This window comes from Aquila chrysaetos, chromosome 19, assembly GCF_900496995.4.
Source record: "Aquila chrysaetos chrysaetos chromosome 19, bAquChr1.4, whole genome shotgun sequence".
NCBI classification, from domain to species: domain Eukaryota; kingdom Metazoa; phylum Chordata; class Aves; order Accipitriformes; family Accipitridae; genus Aquila; species Aquila chrysaetos.
The window spans coordinates 9,009,449-9,032,372 of NC_044022.1; the positions used below are offsets into that span (position 1 = coordinate 9,009,449).

At 37.2% G+C, this 22,924-nt stretch overlaps 1 protein-coding gene across 1 annotated transcript in view; it reads right to left on the reverse strand.

Annotated features, from left to right (window-relative positions):
- The window catches only part of RNF17 (ring finger protein 17), a 53,021-nt gene extending 31,875 nt beyond the window's left edge, over window positions 1-21,146 (reverse strand). The window contains exons 1-16 of the mRNA XM_041118577.1: window positions 21,065-21,146; window positions 20,605-20,693; window positions 19,847-19,938; window positions 19,094-19,152; window positions 18,002-18,057; window positions 16,483-16,582; window positions 14,198-14,278; window positions 12,662-12,762; window positions 11,670-11,841; window positions 10,196-10,272; window positions 7,824-7,898; window positions 6,360-6,634; window positions 5,097-5,174; window positions 2,322-2,483; window positions 1,223-1,412; window positions 604-769 (exon numbers count right to left, since the gene is read on the reverse strand). Of these exons, the coding sequence (XP_040974511.1) occupies window positions 604-769; window positions 1,223-1,412; window positions 2,322-2,483; window positions 5,097-5,174; window positions 6,360-6,634; window positions 7,824-7,898; window positions 10,196-10,272; window positions 11,670-11,841; window positions 12,662-12,762; window positions 14,198-14,278; window positions 16,483-16,582; window positions 18,002-18,057; window positions 19,094-19,152; window positions 19,847-19,938; window positions 20,605-20,693; window positions 21,065-21,067 (1,776 nt within the window). The 5' untranslated portion in view covers window positions 21,068-21,146. The remainder of the gene's footprint in view (window positions 1-603; window positions 770-1,222; window positions 1,413-2,321; window positions 2,484-5,096; window positions 5,175-6,359; window positions 6,635-7,823; window positions 7,899-10,195; window positions 10,273-11,669; window positions 11,842-12,661; window positions 12,763-14,197; window positions 14,279-16,482; window positions 16,583-18,001; window positions 18,058-19,093; window positions 19,153-19,846; window positions 19,939-20,604; window positions 20,694-21,064) is intronic.
- Window positions 21,147-22,924: the final 1,778 nt, after the last annotated feature.

The following is a 22,924-nucleotide window of genomic DNA, read 5'->3' on the forward strand; positions in this document are numbered from 1 at the left end:
GAGCCTAATAAATAAGTGAATATTGAAGAAAATAATGCTGCAATATCTGCCCTTTTTCAAAGGGAATAAAGGCTGACAGTACTTTATTTGTTGTTATACTGAAAGATAATAAATAACACTTTTCAATATGTGGCAAAAAAATTTAAGGAACAAAGGCCAATCCCTGAAAAGATTCTCTTAAAAATTCTGAAGCCATTTCTTCTCTGGATGATTTTTGAAAGTTACTACTTGCATAAAGTTATCAGACAGCCATGAAATAAGAGTATCAGTTCTGTAATTTGTTTTTAAATTTGACAAAAGAACATGCTTAGAGTAAGAGTAGTGAGATTTAAGCCTGAAATATGTATTTGCAAACCCAGAGGCTTTTTAAGACAGACTGCTATAAGCTTGTTTCCTTTCCAATGAAAGCAATGCAACCCATCTTTTTACAAGAGATAATTTAACTTTTTTTTTTTAAAATAAAATATACCCTGTACTCCTCTCAAGTTTCCTTCTGTTTATACTGGAATAAGATCATTGTAAATTATGTACTGAAGTTCTTTTATATAAATCTTAGGAAGAAAAAAAAAATCTACTGAAATAGTACAAACAGCTTCTACTTACTGCATTTTTGGGAACAACATCTTTCAATGAACACTGTACTGCTAAAGGAGGAACAGCTGCGAGTTCTGCCTCAATGTGCTCATCAGGCTTCCTTACAAACAAACAAATGTCATCTGTTTCAATAGTTTGCACAGTAGCAGGTTCAGGCCTTTCAGCAGGAACGTATCTATTGTCAATGGGAATAAAAGCAGTACTAGCTTAAAAGAAAAGCAAAAAAAAAAAAAAACCCAACACCAAAAAAAACCCCCAAAACCAAACCCCAGAAAAGTAATGGTGATTATTGCAATAATTGGCATAATGTCACATCACTGAAACAAAACTAGAAGGTCTCAATGAAATAAATGTCTTTTTTTTTTTAAACATTGAGGACTCCCGTGTTCTCTTTGGCAATGCAAGTCTAAGTGAAACATTTTAACCTGTGAAGGCTTGTACACTTGTGTACTTACACTGCCACTTTTCTTGTTGGAAATACGTACATATAGAATATTAGTGTCATTTGGATATCTGGTTATCTGTTTGTGTGAAGCTGACAGAGGACTTGTTTCTTAGTAGAGATCCTCTTGAGTAAGAACAGTCAAGGACAACAATTGCAGACAAAAACCTCTCTCTGTAAACATACCCTGAGAAAATTAGAACTACAGAGCTCCCAAAATCAATCAGGAATACTTCCAGCAGTGCAATATCACAAACTTTGTATCTTATTGGACCACGAGGCTTCCTCTCATTTTTACTTTTTAGTGGAATTAGTTCAGTGATAGTTCCACGGCACCACATCCCAGTTTCTTTATTCTTAATAAAAGTTCTAGCACCTATACAGAAGCAAATAATAAAAAAACACAGACTAAAATTCAGTATTTGTAGATACTTCACACTGGAAGTGTTATTACAGTTCTGCATTATGTTCCATTGTTGCCTATCTTCCACACAGGTAGTAAAAGTGCTACTGCTAAAATAAAGACACAAAGACATTAAAAACCTTGTCTCGATAGCCACCAGAAGTTTTCTCCCCACATTCATTTACACAATGTCTGTAAGGCTAGGAGGTGTCTGGCTTGTATTAAGAAGTAATTTCTGGCAAACTTTCTATACATCTTAGTAAAGTGGCAAATAAACATTGAAGTTGACGGCTATTACATATTTTTTTATCAGTTTTCTAAACACCTTCTAGAAGTGAGTAACATTGTCAACACGTGGGGTAGAAAATAATTTTAATGATTTAGCAATGTATTATTGTCTTTCATTTTTACTTCTAGAATGGTTTTTATCCAGTTAGTGAACTTTAAAAAAAACATCTATCCACTTGAAGGGAATGTTGCTTGCATGATTTATTGAAGTAATGGAAGAACTAGGCTCGTCATTAAAATCAGTATACTGAAAAAACTGTCAGTTAACAATTACCACTTCATGCTGGAAAACACTAAGTTTACAGCCAGGTGTTTCAACTGCTGGTTACTCTAAGCACTCAATTTGTTGAAGTTGTGAAGAACTGCAGTCTTTTTTACTTCTATCATTTTTGTTTATATGCTTTAATAAAAGTCTACTTTACTGAACAATGTGTATGTACAATGTTTCCCAAAAAGCATTGACTGTAGGTCCCAGAACATATAAGGACAGCTTACTATGTAAAGGGGGGCAGGGGAAAGAATATTATATTAAGGAAGACATACTGCAAGAGAGTATTTTAAGCTAACATCAACCTTTAGAAATTAATCATTTACCTAGTTCCAAAACATCTGAAGGGAACAGATACGAACTATTTTTACAACAGAAGTTTTTCAATTTCTTCTCCAAAACCCCTGCTTCTTCCTTCTGTGAGTATCTCCGAACATAGAAGTGGCATGGATTTATAACATGGCTTACAAACACTAGTTCTGTCGAACCTGAGTAAGACATAAAACAGATTATTAAACACTCTCCAAGTGACTCCAACAGATATTATTAGACATGTGACTGGGTTTATGTTGCATTAATCAGGATAACATTACCTCAAATAGCTTTTAATCTGCCAAGTCTACTCATACTTGTTTCAAACTAGTTACCATGTTTGCTTTCTGATTAAATCCACTCCTTTGAACTACCTCCCTTATGCTACCCTGCAAAACAAAAGGCTGTCTTGCTGCTTACAAATTGGTAGCCTGAATTTAAGTAGGTAATTCAGAGTTTGTATTCCCTCTATTTAACAGAGAAATAGGAAGCTTCTAGAAAGCAAATTAGAGAGATTAAGACTCCTACTTTTAAGAACAGGTATGCTAAGCACTTTTGTATAGTTATTCAGTGATAATACATGAAGATCAAGCAATGACCTGAAGCTAGCCAAGAGATGACCCTATATAAGACAGTACTTCTGACTAAGCATCCAAATCCTTTGTACTGCAGGTACCTCCCTTGATTTGGGATCCAAAATGCAGGTTTCTCTTTCTGAAGCTACTCACTGAAGGCGGTGAATGGGTCAGAAGGTTTTAGAAGCCCAGCAACTCAACTCCTACACGAGTATTTTACACCACAAAACTTCCTGCAGGAGTAGATAGCATCACCCAGATCCAATGCCTCCTGCGTGACTGACCAGGGGACAGCAAACTGACAGATTTGCAGCATCCTAGAGCACTGCCATCTCTGTGCCCATCTCTGAACTACAACTGATGGTGAGCAAAAGATGATACAAAGAATCTGGCATTTGAAACATTCTGAGCATGTACACAGGACTGTGCTTGGAAGTTTAGGAAATGCAGTGTCCAGAACAGATGCAAGATTACTCTTGGGCATTTCCAGTGGAGAAGATGGTATCCGAGTAAAAAGTCTGAATGACTCAAAAGATTTCACCTATAGGTACACTAACTCTTCTGAATTACCCCTGGTCACCATCTCCAATAATGTGATGAGTCAGCTGTCTTAAGTAGACCAGGAAAAGCACATATTAACAGCCACTTCACTACATCAGTGGAGGCTGATACCTCCAGCCAAAAACAGTAACAGGAGCTGGGCCAGTTCTGGATCACTAAAGCCAGATGGATCCAGAAGAGATGTCTTTAAACTGTTTGATTATGTTCCTTAAACTAAATGCAAACAAAAAATCCCAACAAACCACAGCTGCCTGAAAAGGATTTGAAAAATTTATCAAATATTATTCGTCTGATAACTAACCCTACTAGCAAGAGAGAATGAAAACCTCATTATATCAAACTTCAAATTCTGCTTCCCATAATCCAAAAAGATCCAGTGTTGCACAAAATAGTTATTTTAGCATATTACTGATAAAAACAATCACATCAGGTAACTCTGTGATCATCTCACCTCTTAAGATGTTGTTCTTCTAGTGTATATGTGAGAGATACTCAAACTTATGTGTCTGGTAAGGCTCAAACATCACACAACTGTAATAGCTGTGAGGTGTTTCTCTTCTCTCCATGCAAATTCTTTGATATCTAATAAAGGGTGAGCGCACACTACACTAACTTCAGTATGAGCATTAGAAGAATTTCTCTACTAACTACTTATTTCCACAGAATTTGTTATGGACTTAAACTGCTCAAAATCCCTAAAGCTTTGTCAAGTCTCATTAAGAGCAGCCAGTGAATTCAGAAGTTATTGGACAGGAAATTGTCAGGGGAAAGCGCATTTATATGACTCTGATGTTAAAAAAACCCAACCAAACAACAAAAATGCAATTTCCTTTATTGTTTTTCTTTGCTAATACTATTTTGTGTCCTAGATTAAGGCACATCTTTTTGCAGCAGTGCTTCTTCCTCTGTCGACTTCTTAGGTCAGTTTCTTTCTTTCCCAATACTGTGACTTCTACTCTTCATTACCATCTACACTCAACAATGAACAAAGCTCAAAGCACTGCACGAACTGTGCCTACAGAATTTCTGAAGTAACTTATTTCCTCAAACTACTCTCTGTTTTGTACATTTATCTGTTCACTCACAATTTAGAAAACCAAACATAGATGGAGGGAGAACAAGACAACAGTTCAAAATTCAATATATAAACTACTAAGAAATGGGTCTCGCTGTTCACAGCAAGCACTGCAATCATTATGTCAAGTATCTGCCAGGTGTTGAGAAACACTGCCAACATTGAGTTTCTGAAAGCTGCTTGGGACTTCCTGTATTGCATCTTCCAACTACATGGTTTTATGGCAAATCTAAAAGATGGTATAGTCTTTACATTAGCGAGGAGAGCAGGCCAGGGAGTGTTTTTGCAGAGCAAAACTGCTGGTACTAAGAATGACATCTGCACTGTAAGCACCTCTCAAACTAGTTTTAACTAGAGGGAACTCAATTCATGTGCCCCAAGTCTGCTCTTACATGTGAGCAAATACATGCTAACTAGGGATGGTCAGGAGATCTGCTTCCTAGTACCCTCCTGATCCCAACTCGAATGCTAATGTATGTGTCCAACTCTCCAACAAATTCCTGTGTCTGCTCTCACTGCTGAGAGGATGGGTCCCTTCTAGTGAACTAAACCATTTACCAGATAGGAAAAACACTAACCAGCTTTGTGTTGAAGAGGTGTTTCCTTCCTGAAGAGTTTCTTCCTCTGTTCATCAGCATGATATTCTGTGGGAAACTCTGTTTATTGTTTTAGGAGAAAAGTTTAGTGAATTAGGTTACTTAAGTATTTATATGTATGTAGTAAAGCAGCAAACACAGTAAAGAGAAATTACATGTATTGTAAGAGTACTGCAAAGGCAAAAACTCTCGTATCTGATATGACTGAAACAGAGGCACACACAGTGGCACATGGCCAGCCCACATGCTAATTCCAAGATTATAAAACCAACGTTAAAATTCTTAAGATTCAAGACATGCAAAATTCATGTAACACTGCAGTTTGAAGGAATTTTGTTCTGACAAGAGTTTTGTGAAGTCCACGAGGATTCTGTAATATGCTATTTTAGACAGTTGTGCCCAAGCTCTGAAATTTACTTCACCTTGATCACAGCTATATGCTACCACGATTACTCTCGCATACCACCCCTACCCTCTCCCTCATCCTCCCCAAGCATTACTAATCATAGGGAATTTCTAGATATGTTGTGGACACAGAACACTGAAGTTAAGCATCTTAATTATACTGGGGGATGCATCTATCTATTCCCCCCCTATTATCTAATTGGAATTTCCATGTTCCATCTTGTTCCTAACACCTTCAGCCCTACCCCTGAGTACCTCCTGGCACCGGCTTGGTAGGCTCTGCTGGACTCACTCCAGTATGACAGTGACTTTCAGTACTGCAGGGTCCAAAGCTGGACACAGTACTCCAGACTCAGCCTCACAAGAGCCTACCAGAGGGGAAGGATCACTTCCTGGACCTGTTAGCTACACTCTTACTACTACAGTCCAGGGAAAACCTGACAAGCTGAGGAACCTAATCGTTACTGCCAGTTAACATAGGACAATACCCTGGCAGAAGATTCAGGAAGCCAAGGGACCTGCCAGAAAAGCACTCTCCAAGAGCCAATGTCAGAAACTCTGAGGGGGACTGTAGTAACTAAGAGTTAAAGAAAATCATCCAGGCAGACACAGGAACTTATGACTCCTCTTTGAGAGGACTTGTAAGAAAGTTTTCACTAAGCTAAGCTGAAGGAGGACAAAAAAGAAACAATGCTAGCTCAAAGGAAGATAAAGCGAAATACAGAGATCATTAAAGAATTCGTATGAGGTAGGTATAACTACAAACACACAACATAATACAGAACATAATATCATACTTGACAACAGAACACTGAAAGCATCAGGTATTAAGAAACTTACTTTCCAGGTCATCTTCAAATATTTCTTCTATTATGACATCAGGGCTGGATGGAGATTTGGGTAGCGCAGGAATACTCTGATGATGTATCATAGGAAGTGTTTCTTGTAGTTGAGTATTTTTCACTTCTTTGTGAACACCTAGTTTATTTTCAAGAGCCTTTATTTTACTTTCTCTGCTAAGTACTGGAAAAATATTCTCCACAGATGATTGAGTATAGCAGCCTGGTTTTTCTTCTTTGTCATCAAGGATAAGACTCTGTTGTACATTATCTTCACTACATTTGGGAAAACATTTATTTGGAGACAAATTAATACAATCCAGTCTGTTTTCAGAAAAGCACACAAGTCAAAGCAAAGGTTTTATTAAGAACATATCACTGTATTAAGAAAACACCTCATAAGAGCTTACAGAAATAAACTGTGTTACGTTTTTGAGTACCAAGACAACAAAAACAGTAACATGATTTCTGAAGTCTAAGAAGGATTGGCATAGAAATGGCACATATTTTTGGGCACAGCTCAGTACAAGAGCTACCTCTGCTTAAATGATCAGAGACCACAAGTACAAATACAAACTATTTGAAAAAAATGTTAATAATGTGATAGATAGTTCACCTTAAAAGCAAAAGGCATGTCAGATGTTTTTGTACTAACAGTTACTCTTCACTGTAATCTGAAGGATTTTAAAATATTATAGTATGCAGTAAGCCTTTTTTAACATAACCAGTGCTAACTAGACTGCCATAACAGCAACTCTATTCTATTTTCTCAATTTCTTGTCAAAGACTGCAAGGAAAAATAAATAAAGAGGACTAATAAAATAAAAGCAATTGTATTTTTTAAAATAAGTTTTTTTCTGGTTCAAGTTAATTTTAAGTAATTTCTTTTGGCATTTGATGCAATCAGTATTTAGACTGTGAAGTAGAAATACTACAAATTTCAGTATTTGCTGTTGATTCTAGATTTATTTACACTTATATGAAGTAATTTTCATATGCTGAAATGATAAACATCTCTATTACGTGTACTATGAACATGTAGACGTGGTGCTTAGGGACACGGTTTAGTGGTGGACGTGGCAGTGTTATGTTTACAATTGGACTCTATGATCTTAAAGGTCTTTTCCAACCTAAATGATTCTATGATTGTATCATTAAATGCCAGCCAAAGCTGAAAAGCACACAGCATTAAAAAATCTTGATAACTTGAGTGATACACTGAAATATAGTTGGGTGAAACACAAGTAAAACTGAAATGTCACAACTGAAACACTAACCAGATTAATTGGTATGCTGATTGAAATACCAGCATCTGAAGTTTTGCTTTGTTTCCTCATACTCTTAGAAACCCCTAAGCATATACAGATTTTTTTTTTATTTTTAAATTTAATCTCCAATAAATACTTAACCATTAGAAGAACAGGTAAGTTACTGTACCTAACCTCTTTATTAAAAAAATACTTACGGCCCTGCTGTTCCCCATTCAATCTTGCCCAAATTTTTTAACAAAGATGTAATCTCATCAGTGTTTAGGAAAAACCTCGAGAGAAGAGAAGAAATATAACAGAAGGTAACACAAATACCTAAATCACTCTTGGCAGTCTTGAGATGTATGATATATTTCAGCACAATATTCATAGAGGGGCAAAATAAGAGATTAATTACCTACTCCAGTTTCATTCTTCCACTCCCATTAACAACAGATTTGGTTGCTTGTATCTGCACTGCACATTCATACTTAAAAACTCTCTTGCCTTTTGCTTTCTCTCTCATGCAGAGTACTCCAACATTCACTTAATGAGTTTTCACACCCATACCCAGTTTAGTTCAATAAATTATTCTGCACAGAGAGAAAGAATTCTCCAACAGTCCTGAAGAACAAAACCATAACTGAAGTCCAAAATGTATGTTCTTTTTGTTTATTGCTACACTAATAAACAGCTGTTTCCTTTACTGATGAAAGCTAGCAAAATCTTTTAAGTACTTTTACAGTTAGGCTAACAGAACTGTAAACACAACTTCATTCAATCAAATCCTTAGCTTTGTTGTCCAGTTATAATGAACAATTTGTGAAAACTGAAGTGTAAGCAGTCCATCTTTTCTTCTCCCCACCCCTTCAGGAAATTATATCTACAGAATGTGCCTCAACTCCTATGCACCACCTAGTTGTGATTTTTTCACCTTTGGTGTTATTTTGGAGTGGCACCAGCACGTGAGGCCTTTATATTCATCCTTCATCAGATTTTTTCCCCTCTTTTGTTCAAGTTCTTGAAAGGTCTTCCAATGCAAACAGATTTGATTTTGTCATGTTTTAGCTTTCTTCTAGGTTGGGAGTTTGCCACTGTGCATCTAACTAGGCTTCTCTGAAATTCTCATTCACCGCTGACATTATCTTCAAATTAGGCCTTACCCACCAAGTCACCCAGTTTACTAAAAGATGATTTTAAATATTGCTCTATGCATATTCTAATGACTCAACTAACATACAACAGGAGGAGTCATAATTTTTGTCAAGCATTGGAACAGGCTGCCCAGGGAAGTGGTTGAGTCACCATTCCTGGAGGCATTTGTCTGAGAGAGTTGGGGCTGTTTATCCTGGAGAAGAGAAGGCTCCAGGGAGACCTTATTGCAGCCTTTCAATACTTAAAAGGGGGCTTATAAGAAAGATGGGGACAGACTTTTTAACAGGGCCTGTAACAATAGGACAAATGGTAATGGTTTTAAACTAAAAGGTAGATTCAGACTAGATACAAGAAATTTTTTACAATGAGGTTGGTGAAACACTAGAATAGGTTGCCCAGAGAGGCGGTAGATGCCCCATCCCTGGGAACATTCAAGGTCAGGTTGGAAGGGGCTCCGAGCAACCTGATCTAGTTGAAGATGTCCCCGCTCATTGCAGGGGTTGAACTAGATGACCTTTAGAGGTCCCTTGCAACCCAAACCATTCTATGATTCTGTGATTTAAAAGACACGTAGACACAGCGCTTAGGGACATGGTGTAGTGGTGGACTTGGTAGCGTTAGGTTAACAGTTGGACTCGACAATCTTAAGGGTATTTTCCAACCTAAATAATTCTATGGTAATTTTTCACACTTTGCATGCAAGTAATCAACTTTGAGCTTCATTCCTCTGTGCCAGTCAGAATCTGATGGCACACAACCACTCTATCCCCCAGACTAGTTCGATGTCTTGAAATATAATGAGATCCCCAATATGTTCCAACCTAACACCATCTTTGTTCTGTCCGTCCTTCATCATTCCCGAATGTGGCCTTTATACACTAGGATAACAGTACTCCGACCAGCCTTATGACCAAGCTGCACAGGGTCAGCTGTACCACAGCCACAACACATTTTCTTGCTCATTTCTGGCACAGAAATTGTATTTGTCAATTTCAAGGAGGGCAACATGGTAATTTGGATTTCCCACGAATTTCCTCTTAGACTTCAGTGCCCCAAAGAGCATTTAAGCCTTTCCTGAAGGTAAGAAACAGATTCATTTTTTAAAAAATAAGCTATTATTTCACCAATTTATTTTTACTTACAAGGGAAGGAGAGGAAGCTTAAAAAGTGGCAGAAGCCTGTCAAGAATTTTCTAAATGCATATATATTTGATTACATAGCAGCAAATTGTATGTGCTTTCTCCCTGATCCTCAGATGAAGGCTACTGTGCAGTTAGTGATGAGTTTGTATACATCTGAACTAGTAGTTTTTCAGTAAAATGCAAATGAAGCAGCTCGATTTCTCCTGTTTATCTGTTAAATGAACAGATTTTGTAATTAAGATAACCAGTGCACCCATTTACCTCCCAATATACCTCCCACTCCAGTCATTTACCTTGGAGATATTTTTTCCTTCAAACTATTCACTCTTGAGAGCTCAGCCTCAACTGGCAACTTTAAATTATAAATAACCTGAAATGAAGAAGTACAGTCTTAGCTTCTATTATACAAAAAGCAGATTATACAGGCACCCATTATCTACAGCATGACAAAGCCAGAGTATGACATCTTTAATTTTACAGAAAAAAACCTGAGAGCTTACTCATTAATGGCCAATAGCCAATTCTCAATTATGCCTTCTTACATTGGTAAAACCTAACGGTTGGGGATTTTGTAACATTATCATGTAAACAGAAGCAGAAGCCAGATTTTCCTTTTGTATGAACAGCTACTAAGAAGGTGACTTCTAAGTAAGAAGGTAGGCCTATGGGAGGACAGTGGTGGATGCCAGCTCCTGAAAGTCATACTGGGCAAGGTGGAGGCAAGTGACAGAAAAAAGGAGGGATCAGACTTATTTTTCTGGGTCAGATGAGCCAGACTAAGTTTCTTCACACAGAAAGTGACAACTGGATGCAGGGAACACGACAGTCTAAAAATCACACTACTTCAAAGAATGATGAGACCAGTTATTAATTATTTTTCTCAATACAAGGACTACAAAGGCTCCAAATGAAATTACTGGGTAGCACATTTAGAAAGAACAGAGAGCGCTATTTTATGTAAAACTCATTTTAAATATTAAAATGTGGAACTCACTGCCACTGCGTATGAATACACACATATAAGGTACATATGTACACACACAGCCACAAGCATTATGAAGACATTCAAGGAAGCGTTACACAAGCTTATGACAGAATGAGGTAACGTTTAATCAGTGTAACAACCCTGATGTATCCTACTGATTATAAAATTCTTAACCTTCAACTTCCTCTACTCACTAAATGCCCAGGTTCTTAGATTCTTCCTCCAAGCATCTTTTCCTCTCTGTTGTCAGAGACAGGAGACTTCACAGGATAGACCTTTGGTCTGATACATCCAGCAGGTAGTGTGGGTTTCTAGGAACAGCAGATATGATAGGGAGGAAGAATGGAAGTAAAGGCCTGGGACCAAGAGGATCAGGGGAGCATGGCTATTAATTCTGGAGTAGTTCAGTGAGAAGGTTGGGAGAGCTCTGGAATGGGAAAGGCTGGAGAGGCTTCTAAAGTGCTAAAAACGCTGCCCTTTCACTGATCTGTGAAAACTGTGTCACAGTTTTCCTGTCCTCCCCCTCCATTTGCTGTTTCAGATAGCAAGCTCTTCAAGGCAAGAATCATCTTTTTTTGTTTCACATCAGTTGCCAGACCCTAATTTGTGACCAAGACCAAATATAAACTCTGTGTGTACATGTGTAGAGGTGGGGTAAGAATACATTACTGAAAAAATCTCAATATTAAAGTCAGCAAACTGAAAGATGGATCACAGAAATTTTCAATGCAAATTTGAATATATTCATTAAAAATTATTTTGCAGTGCAAGAATTTAACTACCTGAGCGAGATCACAATAGGTTCTTACAGAAGGTGTAATTTTTAATTCCTTTGCAATCCTAATGGCACCAATCAGGCACTTTTTCTTCTCTTCAATGACTTCCTTAGCTTTTGCAATACCAGCACTGTAGTTGTTGATGCTCTTCACTAATTCTGCACACAATTTCCTTTTCCTGTATTAAAAACATTACTTTTCAGAATTTAATAAGCACTCAGCCATAAAGACTCAAATTTCAACTATAACACACAACTGCCAGTTATACCTCAATATAAAGCGGATACATCTCACACAGAAATATTATTTTCCTCAAACAGTGAAAAGCATGGAAAGCCCACTTAATGACCGGAGGAACCACAAAAGTTAAGAGTTCACACTGAAAAGCCACTTTGTTTGGAGAAACATTTTTTTTATTGAATGTTTAAAGCACTCTTCCATTCAAACCTCCTGATATTTCCATACACATCCAACTGAAAACTAAACAGTTGGATTTTATAATTCAGTCTATCAAGATATCAGATCCCCCTCTCAGGGGCTCTTCTGGAATCCTAAGCTTTCACACCCCCTAAACCTGAAGATATAAGTATTTTTGTAAATAAAGAAATAAAGTATCCTTGGGCTTCTATCAGCTTGAAAATCTGCAGAAAGTCAATTTTTAAAAAAGTTATTCTTGCTGTTAAACTGATCATCCACTAATGGCAGTATCAAAAAACCCTCAAAACTGAGATATTTCAGAAAACTAACATAATTAAGACCAAGTTTTTTCTTTTTTTAAAGAGCAGAGGCTGCATAAGCTGCTGTTTTCCAACCATGCAAACCAGCTCCAAAATGCCACTATGAAAGGGCAAAAATATTGCACAAAAATTAGAGACAGGTATTATGAAATACTGCTACAAGGAAGACTGAAATTTTATTTCCAATTCTTTTATCTGAATTAGAAACAACTTCTTGATAAAAATAACTCACCCCCACCATCCTACAAACCAGATTACTACCTTGAGAGGAGAGAAGTAATAAGTTCATCAAACGTTCTATCTGCAGTTTCTCCAACTTTGTCTCCTTCCTGCTTCACTTTCAATTCCAAGTATTCCAGCATCTATTTCATTCGGTATTGAATAAACATGCATTTATTATTTCATTATTCTCACATTATTTTTTTTCTTCTAATTCAGAACAGAACAGAAGCAATGAACAGTAAGACAGTGATCAATACACCAGCAGGATTGACGCTTAAACCAATCATAGCTCATTAATCCTTTTGATTTCTCTAACTTTAATCAGCTCACGCTGCCTGGATCCTCACACCAACTGAAGTCTTTAGGTCTATTGAGGCAAGAAACACACAGATCTTGGGCACATTGCCTCACCTTCCTTACTTGACATTCTAATACAGCACCATACACAGGTACCTAGCATGCTAAGATTTCTACTGTTTTTTTAAACTCATTGTGAGCATAAAGGAAAAAAAAAAAAAAGATTCTTCCTCTGGCTAAGCATGGGTTTTGTTGCTATAGTTACATTTAATGAAGAGACTACGGGGAAAAAAAAAAAAATCTCAGTAATGCAACACTGCTTTGGCAATTCTCAGTCTTTGTTGAAAAGCTTTTGGAAGACCACAGTTGCATGCATGAGTTATTATATTAGAGCTGCTGTAATGGTAGGTTTTTACAAGATGCTATTAGTATATGAATTAGGTATTTAATGTGACTTTGCTTAACTGACAGAGTGGCCACTGCAACAAAACAAGTTAGAAAGGGAATGGAAAGCAGGTTTTAAGGACACTTCATGCCACACTTACTAGAATGAATTTGCTTTAAGTTTTTTGATCATTAAATGCTTCTATGCCTGGGTATCTTAGAATACACATAAAATGTAAATAAATGGCATAGACAGAACTGCAAGCTTTTCCACAGCACATTTAATAAGAGTTACAGTTTAAATAAAATAATTATCATTGATGCAGTTCATAGGTTATTCAGTAAAACCTATTAACAGCATTATCCAGTATTTTAGGATTCTTCCTGTATTTTATACTGTGCATAAAAATGCATTACTTGATTTATATGTTTTGCATAGTGTCTGTTAAAATCATTACTTCTGTTGCCCATACCATTTCTTTTCCAGCTTTAAATCCAGAAAGAGGCAGGTGAAAACTAGAAAGTTAGCATAGTTGCTAAAGCAAAAACAAATGCTGAATTTTACCCTGATCCAAGGAAACACAAGCTTAGTACTTAAAGACTGGCTTATATATGGTTCTGCTAAATATATGGATTGACCTATTAACTTTAAATTATGCATAGGCTTATGTACTCCTTTCCTGTAGTCTGTAAACTCCAGACTATAGCCTGGAGTTTGAACAGCTGTGTATTCACAGCAATAGCACAAACAGTTGAAGGATAAAAGAGATGTCAAAACCAAGGCAGTAAAAGCATGTTTAAATAGCTTGTTAATGGGCAACTACTCATAACAAAAAGCTTCAATCAATGATAGGATTTAATATTTTGTGATTTATTTAACTTATTTTCACCTACCTCATCTGCATCATGTAAGTGGCTGAGATTACAAATAGCTACACACAAAGCTTCATCAATATCTTCCATAATTTTGCTGTCCTGGGGAAAGATTTGCCAACGAATATAAAGTTGCTTGTATGACTAGAAGACAAGATGAGCCATACTCATTTGCTGTGTTGACAAAGAAGCACTTGATGTGGGTGACTGATGATCTGTGTAAGGCTCTGAGCAGCTCTATGGCTGCAAACAGGGCCAAAATACTTAGCTCACCTGAATTACACTGAGAACATTTACACTGTAGTATTTCTGAAACATGGATTCTAAATTTTTTTGTTTGTTAAATACATGCAATTTATTTGCACACACCCTACACACAAAAACCAAATGAAAAGATAGTACATGAAGGAAAAGCAAAATAAAGTTACTTATAGAGAGGAAAGAAAACATGCAAGATTGAAGAATGGGAATACTACAGCCTAGAAAAAAGTAAAATATTTAGGAATATCATTTGGGGAAAACTAACAAAAATTAAAAAAATGTAATAAGCTCTGTGTTATGCTGATACAAGAAAAGACAATAAAATACTTGCATATGAATTGGCACAGAAGCAAATATACATACAGAAATGTCTCATTTTTGTCACTGGCACTACTAAAGCTAGTGTTAAAAGTACTGGTTAGAGTGCTGGTATTTTGCTAAAAGCAAAATGAGATCATCATCAGCTGGGAATGCCCCCAAAAGTCAGGGATGGTGCTGTGTAAGTCTGTCACTATTAGGCAACCAGTTCACCTTTCCAAAAGGCAACTTAACTAACATGCAAACATCTCCAATTTCTAAAGGGTTCCTCACGAGTGTTAACAAACACAAACTACAGAGAAATTAAAGCTTAGAGTTCAAAAACCTGAAATAGTTCTGCCTCTGACCACACACTGGTGAAAGTGTCTGGAAGTGCTGCTCACAATCTGGGAGAAATTACACACACATCATTATGGAGTTTATTAAAGATATTTATTGTCACCTTCATGTCTAGAACAACTTTCCAATTAATGTATCTGAATATCTCTGACTAATTATGTCTCCATCCTAGGAGCAGAAAAGGGAAGAAAACCCTCCTCCTATTATGACTTTGATTTTAACTGTGTTGGGAATACTTCCTATGACAACTATTCCCACTCTATTTTAAGCAACTGCAAGGAGACATAATAGGTAAAAATGTCATGGAATTACACTGCTCCCTCTCTACTTCGTGGTTCTCATTATGATCAATGACTCAGTAATAAAAATCCTTCCAAAACTCAAAGGACACGGGTATACTCATTCAGTGATGTAAGAAATGATACTGCCAAAGATCTAGTAATCACCAACCACAAAATAAAGGAGTCTGAAAAAAAAAATTAAGAAACAAAAGTAAGTAGCAGTTAGGCTAGGATCTCAATAAATGGGGGTTTTCACATATGCTCATTCTCAACAACTTTCTCCAAAAAAAGAAAATATTCTGTCAACAGAAGAGCTGACCACCATCAAAATATTACTTATGACCTCAAACTCAAGATACTTCAAAAGATAACCTCAGGCTATTTCCTTTAATACTTTGTCAACAGTTACACATTGACATTTAAAGTAACATGACGCATCTTTATGACTTTATATTTTCAAACTTTAACAGGCACTATAACAAAACTACCTAAGAAGCCAAGACAGACATTCACAAGTTATGATTCTTTCAAGGTAACTGTACAGGACAATCTCCATAGAAGAAAATGGGACTGGCACAGGATGTATCATTCATTTCCATTTTATTCTGTCATTTTAAAATAGCCACAACACTAGCTCACCCAGCCTAAAACTTCACAAACCTCATTCAGAAAGAGCAAGTTAGAAAACTTAATAGAATGTTTCAAGAGAGGTCCATTTGTCCAACAACCTTGTTGCCCTGCATGACTACTTTAAGGATGTGTTCCATGAGCCTTGCAGCCATCTTGAATTTAAAAAGAAATAAAAAAGCCCCAAACCTAAATATTGTGAAGCCTTGGATGTCTTTTAAGAAAAGCTAAATTCAAAATACATTGTTTCACAGCCAGCTGAATACACTAGCCCTCCTCAGCTATGATCTGGTTGGGTTTGAGCTGCATTCATTTTGTCAAGTTATTAACACTGTAGCTGCACATCAATTCTATGATAAGATGGAATAATAGCGTGTAACTATTAAGGCTGAAGGTTTTTGTGTTTTAAGAAGTGCAGTATTAATTAAGCATATACAAAAGTAACGAGTGAGAATATAAGGAAATTCAATATTAACACACCATATCTGCTGATGGAGCTAAAGCTGGTTTATCCCTCAGCCCACCATTTGAATAAACTGGGTGCTGAATATTTTTCTCTTCAGTGTTGTGACTGAAGGGCCTGCAAAACAAAGCTTTAAGGAAAAAACCTGCACATTTAAATAAAATATCAAACTTCCCACAAATACTTTAGACACAATTTGAGTATTTCAAAATCTGTCATTAAATACATACACACACCTCCTGAAACAGAATTCACACTGTGATATACTACAGATACCTCATTTTTCAGAAATTTTCCTTTCTACTAGCATCATCTTATAATTAATCTTTAGTAACTATTTTTCATCCGACAATTTTGGCAAGGCTGAACAAAACCTTAGTAGGTGATAGTGATTTTTATCCTCAGTGAGAGTAAAATGAATGACTACTACTAACATGCCAGGATTCATTTTTCATTTGTTGCCCAAATATTTTCTTTTAGATATCCCATCAGATATTGATTAGGCTGTTAAAATCTTTAGAATACGTGACAGATACCATCTACTGACAACCGCCTAGGAAGGCTCTTATATTCTGCTGCATGGCTACCTATATCTGCTCTTCCGCAAAACACACATGGGGGTAAACAGCTGTCAAGACTCCCACAAAAACAGTCTGCATAAACCAGCCTAACTACAGGAAGCACTGTGTTGCTCTTCCTGTGCTCAGCTGGTTGTTTCTTATGGACTGTGAGAGGACTTGGAGAACGCTGCTGCAGAGACCAACAGCCATACATGAAATCTTGAGTTTCTATTTTACTTTGGACAAGGTCAGCGATGCACATTACATGTACCAATCTCAGAAGATAAATTTCCCATACCTCCCTTACAGAACAGATCAGTATAGAACAGATCCGTAAGAATTATCTAGGCCTGTTTGCATTTGTATCAACATGAATCTCCGCAGCAATGGCAGTGGGGGGAAAGACACTCGCTTTAAGACTTCCTTCAAATTCACGTAGGCTAGACAAATAAACGAGTGAATGTAATTTAGATATGACAATACCACTGAACATTGCTGGCATCTAATCTTTATGGCTGTGACTGGTTATCTAAGCAGAAGGTGCAATGGGAGCAACAGGGGGGTGGGAGGAAGGAGGTGCTTCAATGATACAGTCCTTCCTACCACAGCCTGGCATTTCAGCAGTTCTCTACTCTCCCTCTGAACCCCTATCAGGGAGCTACCACAGTGCTTAAACCATTCAGTTCCAAACATTTTCAAGCCAAACCAATTCAGTTCCAAACATTTTCAAGCCAAACCAAACTGGTTTTTTGTTGCCTTTCAATGAAATGTTATTTGTACTCAAGTGTCAAGCAAGTTGTGTTCCCACAGTACTAGACACCCATACTGAGAACACAAGTTAAGTTTAAAGAACAGATTTAAAAAAAAAAAAAAAATCAGCCCAAGAAAAACAGCTGGAAACGCTTGCTCGGTCAAGTCCCCTCCCACTCTGGCATCTAAACACATAAAAACCCCAGTTGAATTAATAAAGGTTTACCTTGCTAGCCTTTGTGAGTTGCCACAGCACAACCCAAGTTTAAAATCAGTTCTGGTCTAAATTCATAGGGGAAAAATAAAGCAAGTTCAAATACAGGGTTAAATCCAGGGTCCCAGCAAAAAAATGTTCTATAAGCCTGTTTTCACCTTCAGTACCCCTCCCCCCATTTCAATGAGAACAAGCTTCAAAGCAAGTGCTGTTGAATTGAGCCACAAGAAGTGTAAGAACACAGCTTCCAAGCCGAAGCTCTGCAGCCATCAGTGTATCCTTGTGGCAAATGGTTAAGTGTTCTTAGTAAAAGGAACAATGATTTCCTGTTTGCTCTTAGTATTTTTCCCGCTATTATGTGAAACTTCTAACAAACTGCATTACTGAACCTGATGACAACTTATTTTTTCAATAAAGTTTAATGGCAGGGCTTAATTCCAAAGATTTGACTTATTTGTATTTTGCAATAAAGGCTAAATCTGAACTTCACAACAGAAAAAACAGAATGGCCACACCCTATCTTTTGCATAAATTAAAAAAAAAAAAAAAAAAGCATTTAATAGTTGTCCAAAATGTAGATGTGTGAAACAAATGGCATTAGCATGTCATTAACACAGAAAAGATTCACAAACAGACCATTTTTTTAAGAAATACAGAAACAGAAATATATTCATAACTTATGCAATACTATGCAAAGTGAAGTTGCTTTCTAAAAAAAATCTTTTAAGTCCTTTTATTTGGGAGCTGACAGGGAGATTTTTTTTTTCCCCCAAAAAATGTACATACGCACCAGTTGCTCCCTTACACATTATGTGCAGGTGAGGGTGGAAGGGAGCTGGCAATGTGGGGAGCTAATGAGGTAAAAATAAACCTTCCCTAAAAGCAGACTCTGGACATCAGATGTGCACTACATAGGTACGATGCATAATGAGAAATGCTAGCAAAGACTTGCTGGGGAGCAGGTGGTTATAAAGTGCAGGCCCTTACCTCAGAGAGGACCTAAGCTTGCTTTAATCACTTTCAATGAAAATTCAAAAGATCCTGAAATATTACTATTCAGGCCACCAGAGTGACTACAGAACAAAAAGCTTTAGATCAACTTACTTCTGTAGAAGAGAAACAAAAAAAATCAGTGTCTTCATCCTTCACATCATCATGCAATGCTGTAAGAGCAAGCATAGGAAACACTTGACACTGAATGTTGTTAACTGTAGGGCATCTTAATCAATGAGAGGAACAGGAATACATGATCACGGGAGCAGTCTTCTAGATAGTATTCATCAAGTCAACAGGAATTTGGACATTGATTTTTGTAATGACAGAATTTGAAAGCTAGAAGTCCAGATAAATACATATGGAAGTTACCTGGGAATTAGAAAAACTTATTGCATTTAATGATTAGGGTATTACATGCATGCTTAGCTTATTACATTGCTGCTACATTCAGGACACGATAAACACACGAAAGGTAAGGCAAAAAGGCAAAAGAAAACATGCATTCAAAATGTTTGCCTATAGTACAGGAAAAAAATTGTTTCATAAAGCATCCATAAATACTACGTACTCAACACAATTTTGCAACTCTTGGAAAAAAGATACTCAAGCAGAAAATCCCAGAAAAATTAGGTTTCTTTTAAAACAAACTTTTCAGTAGCTTTGTCAACAAAAACAGCAGGAAGGGAAGAGAAAGGTATTGATTGTTCTTGCAAAGTACTGGAAATGTAGTAAATAAACAATGCATTAATCAAATCTGGCAGCCCATCTATTGTCTTTAACAGACCACATAAAATATAAATTAACAGTGAATACTACACCACAAAATTGCTGGAAACAAAAGTCAAGATCCAAAAGCCTTACCTTTCATACTCCGAGCTTTTGATATATGACACAAATCACTGTTTCTCTGATTTGGTTCCGCAAAATCCTCTTTTAGTATCTCAAGACATTGCCTTCAGAAGTAAAAGTAAAGGTTTAAGATTGCTAGGGATATCAACCAAATACGAATTCTGAGTTGCAGCTCTCTTAAAACTAGGCTTACCACTTTTTACCAAATGACATTATGTAGAAGAAGGTGCAGTTAATAAAATACACAACACACACAAAAATTTTGTTATACTCTTTTAACTGGAGGAAAAGCAATTTACCTCTATGATACTGAATTCGTCATCCACAAAGGTGGTACTAGAGCTTTTAGATATGCAGAACCAGCATTTAAGTTAACTAGAACCAACATTAATAAACTGTTATGTAATCAGCTTTCATCATATTCATTCTATAGTTATTTAACTAAAAATACATTGAACAGATCAACAGTGATTTATTTACTTATACAATATACATGCAGACCAATACAAGATATTGGTAACCTAATAACTCAGTATTTGACAACATCCCAAGAAGCATTTAAAATTTCTTTTCCCCTGAACCTAGTCCAAATGCTAAAACTTTCCACAAACTGCATATTTTACACACATACATAACACATAAAAATGGACTCACTTGCAACACTGTAGAACACAAACATTATTTTCTACATTTCCTCAATACTATTTCCTGATAATTATATTGTCAGAACTTAAAATAAAGCCACTAGAGCAATCTCAACATTCACATACCTTAGAGCTTTCATTTTTCTTCTCTTAAGCTCTTCATTACTGTCATCCACCAAGGAGAACTCTTTGTTTCTACTCATGATGGTGTCTGACTTTAAAAAAAAAAAAAAGTGACAAATTCTCTACAATATACACATTTCATTGCTTGAGCAAACACTACAGAGTGTGAATCACTTGGCAGAGTAAAATGAAAAAGATACACACAAAATTAACAAAAAACATACACCTATTTTTTCCTTGGAAAGCAAATCTTTTAAATGCAATAAACCACTGGCCTGTTTTGTACTATCCAGCTACTCCACTAGATACACTACTCCACCCCTAACCTTACCACTACCAGACACAGCAGGAGACACCACTACTGGTCGTCAAACCTCCTTCCTCATCATATAGCCTCAATACGATTATTCCTCTTTTCTGCAGTATCTCAATACTGTAGTTTCACAGCCTGTTTGCAATCCACCATGTATACTGACCCCGACTCCTTTCCTTAATGCCTCCTACCATTTGTTTTCCCTTCTGTATTTGCTTATACGCAGCATCTACACCTCCCCCGCGGTTTTTTGTTGTTGTTTTTGCTACTCGATGAGAGAGGTGCTCTTTCCTCCCAGCCGGCGCCCAGAGCACCACTGCCGCTGCAGATGCCGCAAGGCCGCCGGTAAAGAGGCCGGAGCAGGGACATACCGAGACCACCGGCGACAGGACTCCCCTCAGCTCGAAGGAAGGACCACGACGGCACCCCCACCGCGGGCAGCCTCCGGCGCTCTCCGCGCGCCAAAACCGCTACACCAATCACGGAGCGCTTCGTCGGCCCTTCTTCCCATCGCAGCCAATCACGGCGAGGCGGGAGGGTGGTGGTTGCTATGGCTCGCGCGGGCAGCCTTCGCCGCCATGTTGCTGTCCTGAGGCGCGGCTGGGGTGTGCTGGAGTGGTGGGCCAGGCGCTGCCAGGCGTGATCCTTCCCTGCATCTGCTGGGAGACCAGAGGTCCTTTTTTGAAGACAGGGTGTTTCTTGGGGTAGAAGTCATTAAGCCCATGCTTCGGGGTGACTTTATTCTACATGCATTGTCATTATTTGCAGAACAAGGACTAGATGTTTTTGCAGTGTTTTAGCACTCCTGTTTTGGCTGTGATAAATGTAGCATGATAATCTCCAGATTTCTGTTTAAATCACATCTAGTAAGATATAGTTAAATTTTAAAATTAAAAATACAGTGATTTTCCCCTGCAGCTTTTAGACACTTGCCAAATCATGAACTAGACCAGCTTTCCAAGAGGCAAGTTTGCTAACAAAAACTAGGTTATTCATATTTTTGCACAGTTCACACTGTAAAGCTAGGTTCTACCCCACACCTTTCATTTTAAATGTACCAAGTAAGTGTTAGGCTGGGGTTTTGACTTGAGTAATAAGGCAGAGTTTGAAAGATCACACATAAATACCAGTTGTCTTCTCTGTCAGATTCTCCAATGAAGTTAAAATCTCAGGAGTTTTCTCAACTTGTATTTAGCTTTGGAAATTGCTTCCTCAATTTCAAAGGTGAGGAAAGGCTTTTGCACCCAATATTTTGTCTTCCATCGTCTTTGTTAATTCCCACTTAAAAATTGACTCTTATTACTTACCATAGTGAATAACAGCTGAGGGGTAAAATGTAGGGTGGGTGATGGCAGAGCTGTTGCGGATGTAGCAGAGAAAGGCAAATGATAGGAAGGATTGCCTTGGTTAAAGGTCTGAATGCAATTTTAAACCAGCAGTGTACAGGATTGTCTAAAAAGTAGCCTAACTAGCTCTTTGATGAGAAGCCTAATTAGGCCTAATTAGCTCTTTGGTGGGAAGACAGCAAATCCTTGCTTATAATTCAGCTTGAGCTCCATTTAATAACTAAGTGAACAATAGCAACAAATGCTCGTTATCATTTTCTGCTTGTGAATTTGTCAAAATTCATAAAAATAGAGCCACACATTCTGTTCTCTCTGCCTTTGCAAAGACTTATAAAAGATATACATACATGTTATGTTATATATCATGCATACATTACATTTGTTTGTAGCTCTGTCAGCCTATACATGAAAGAATAAATAAACATACACTGCACCTCTTCAGTTTTGCACTCATACCACTCTGAAAATCTGAAGACAAAACCGGCAACTTGGTTCATTATTTCTGAAAAGACAACAGTAATTTTCCAGGAAAGAAGGAACACCTTCTGTCTGTGCCCTTAGCTATTCAGAGAACATTACTGATGTTTTTTAATTTCATACGACAGTATTTAAAATGCAGGCAATGTAAAAGTCAGTGTTTCTAATGTGGGTAACCACGAGATGG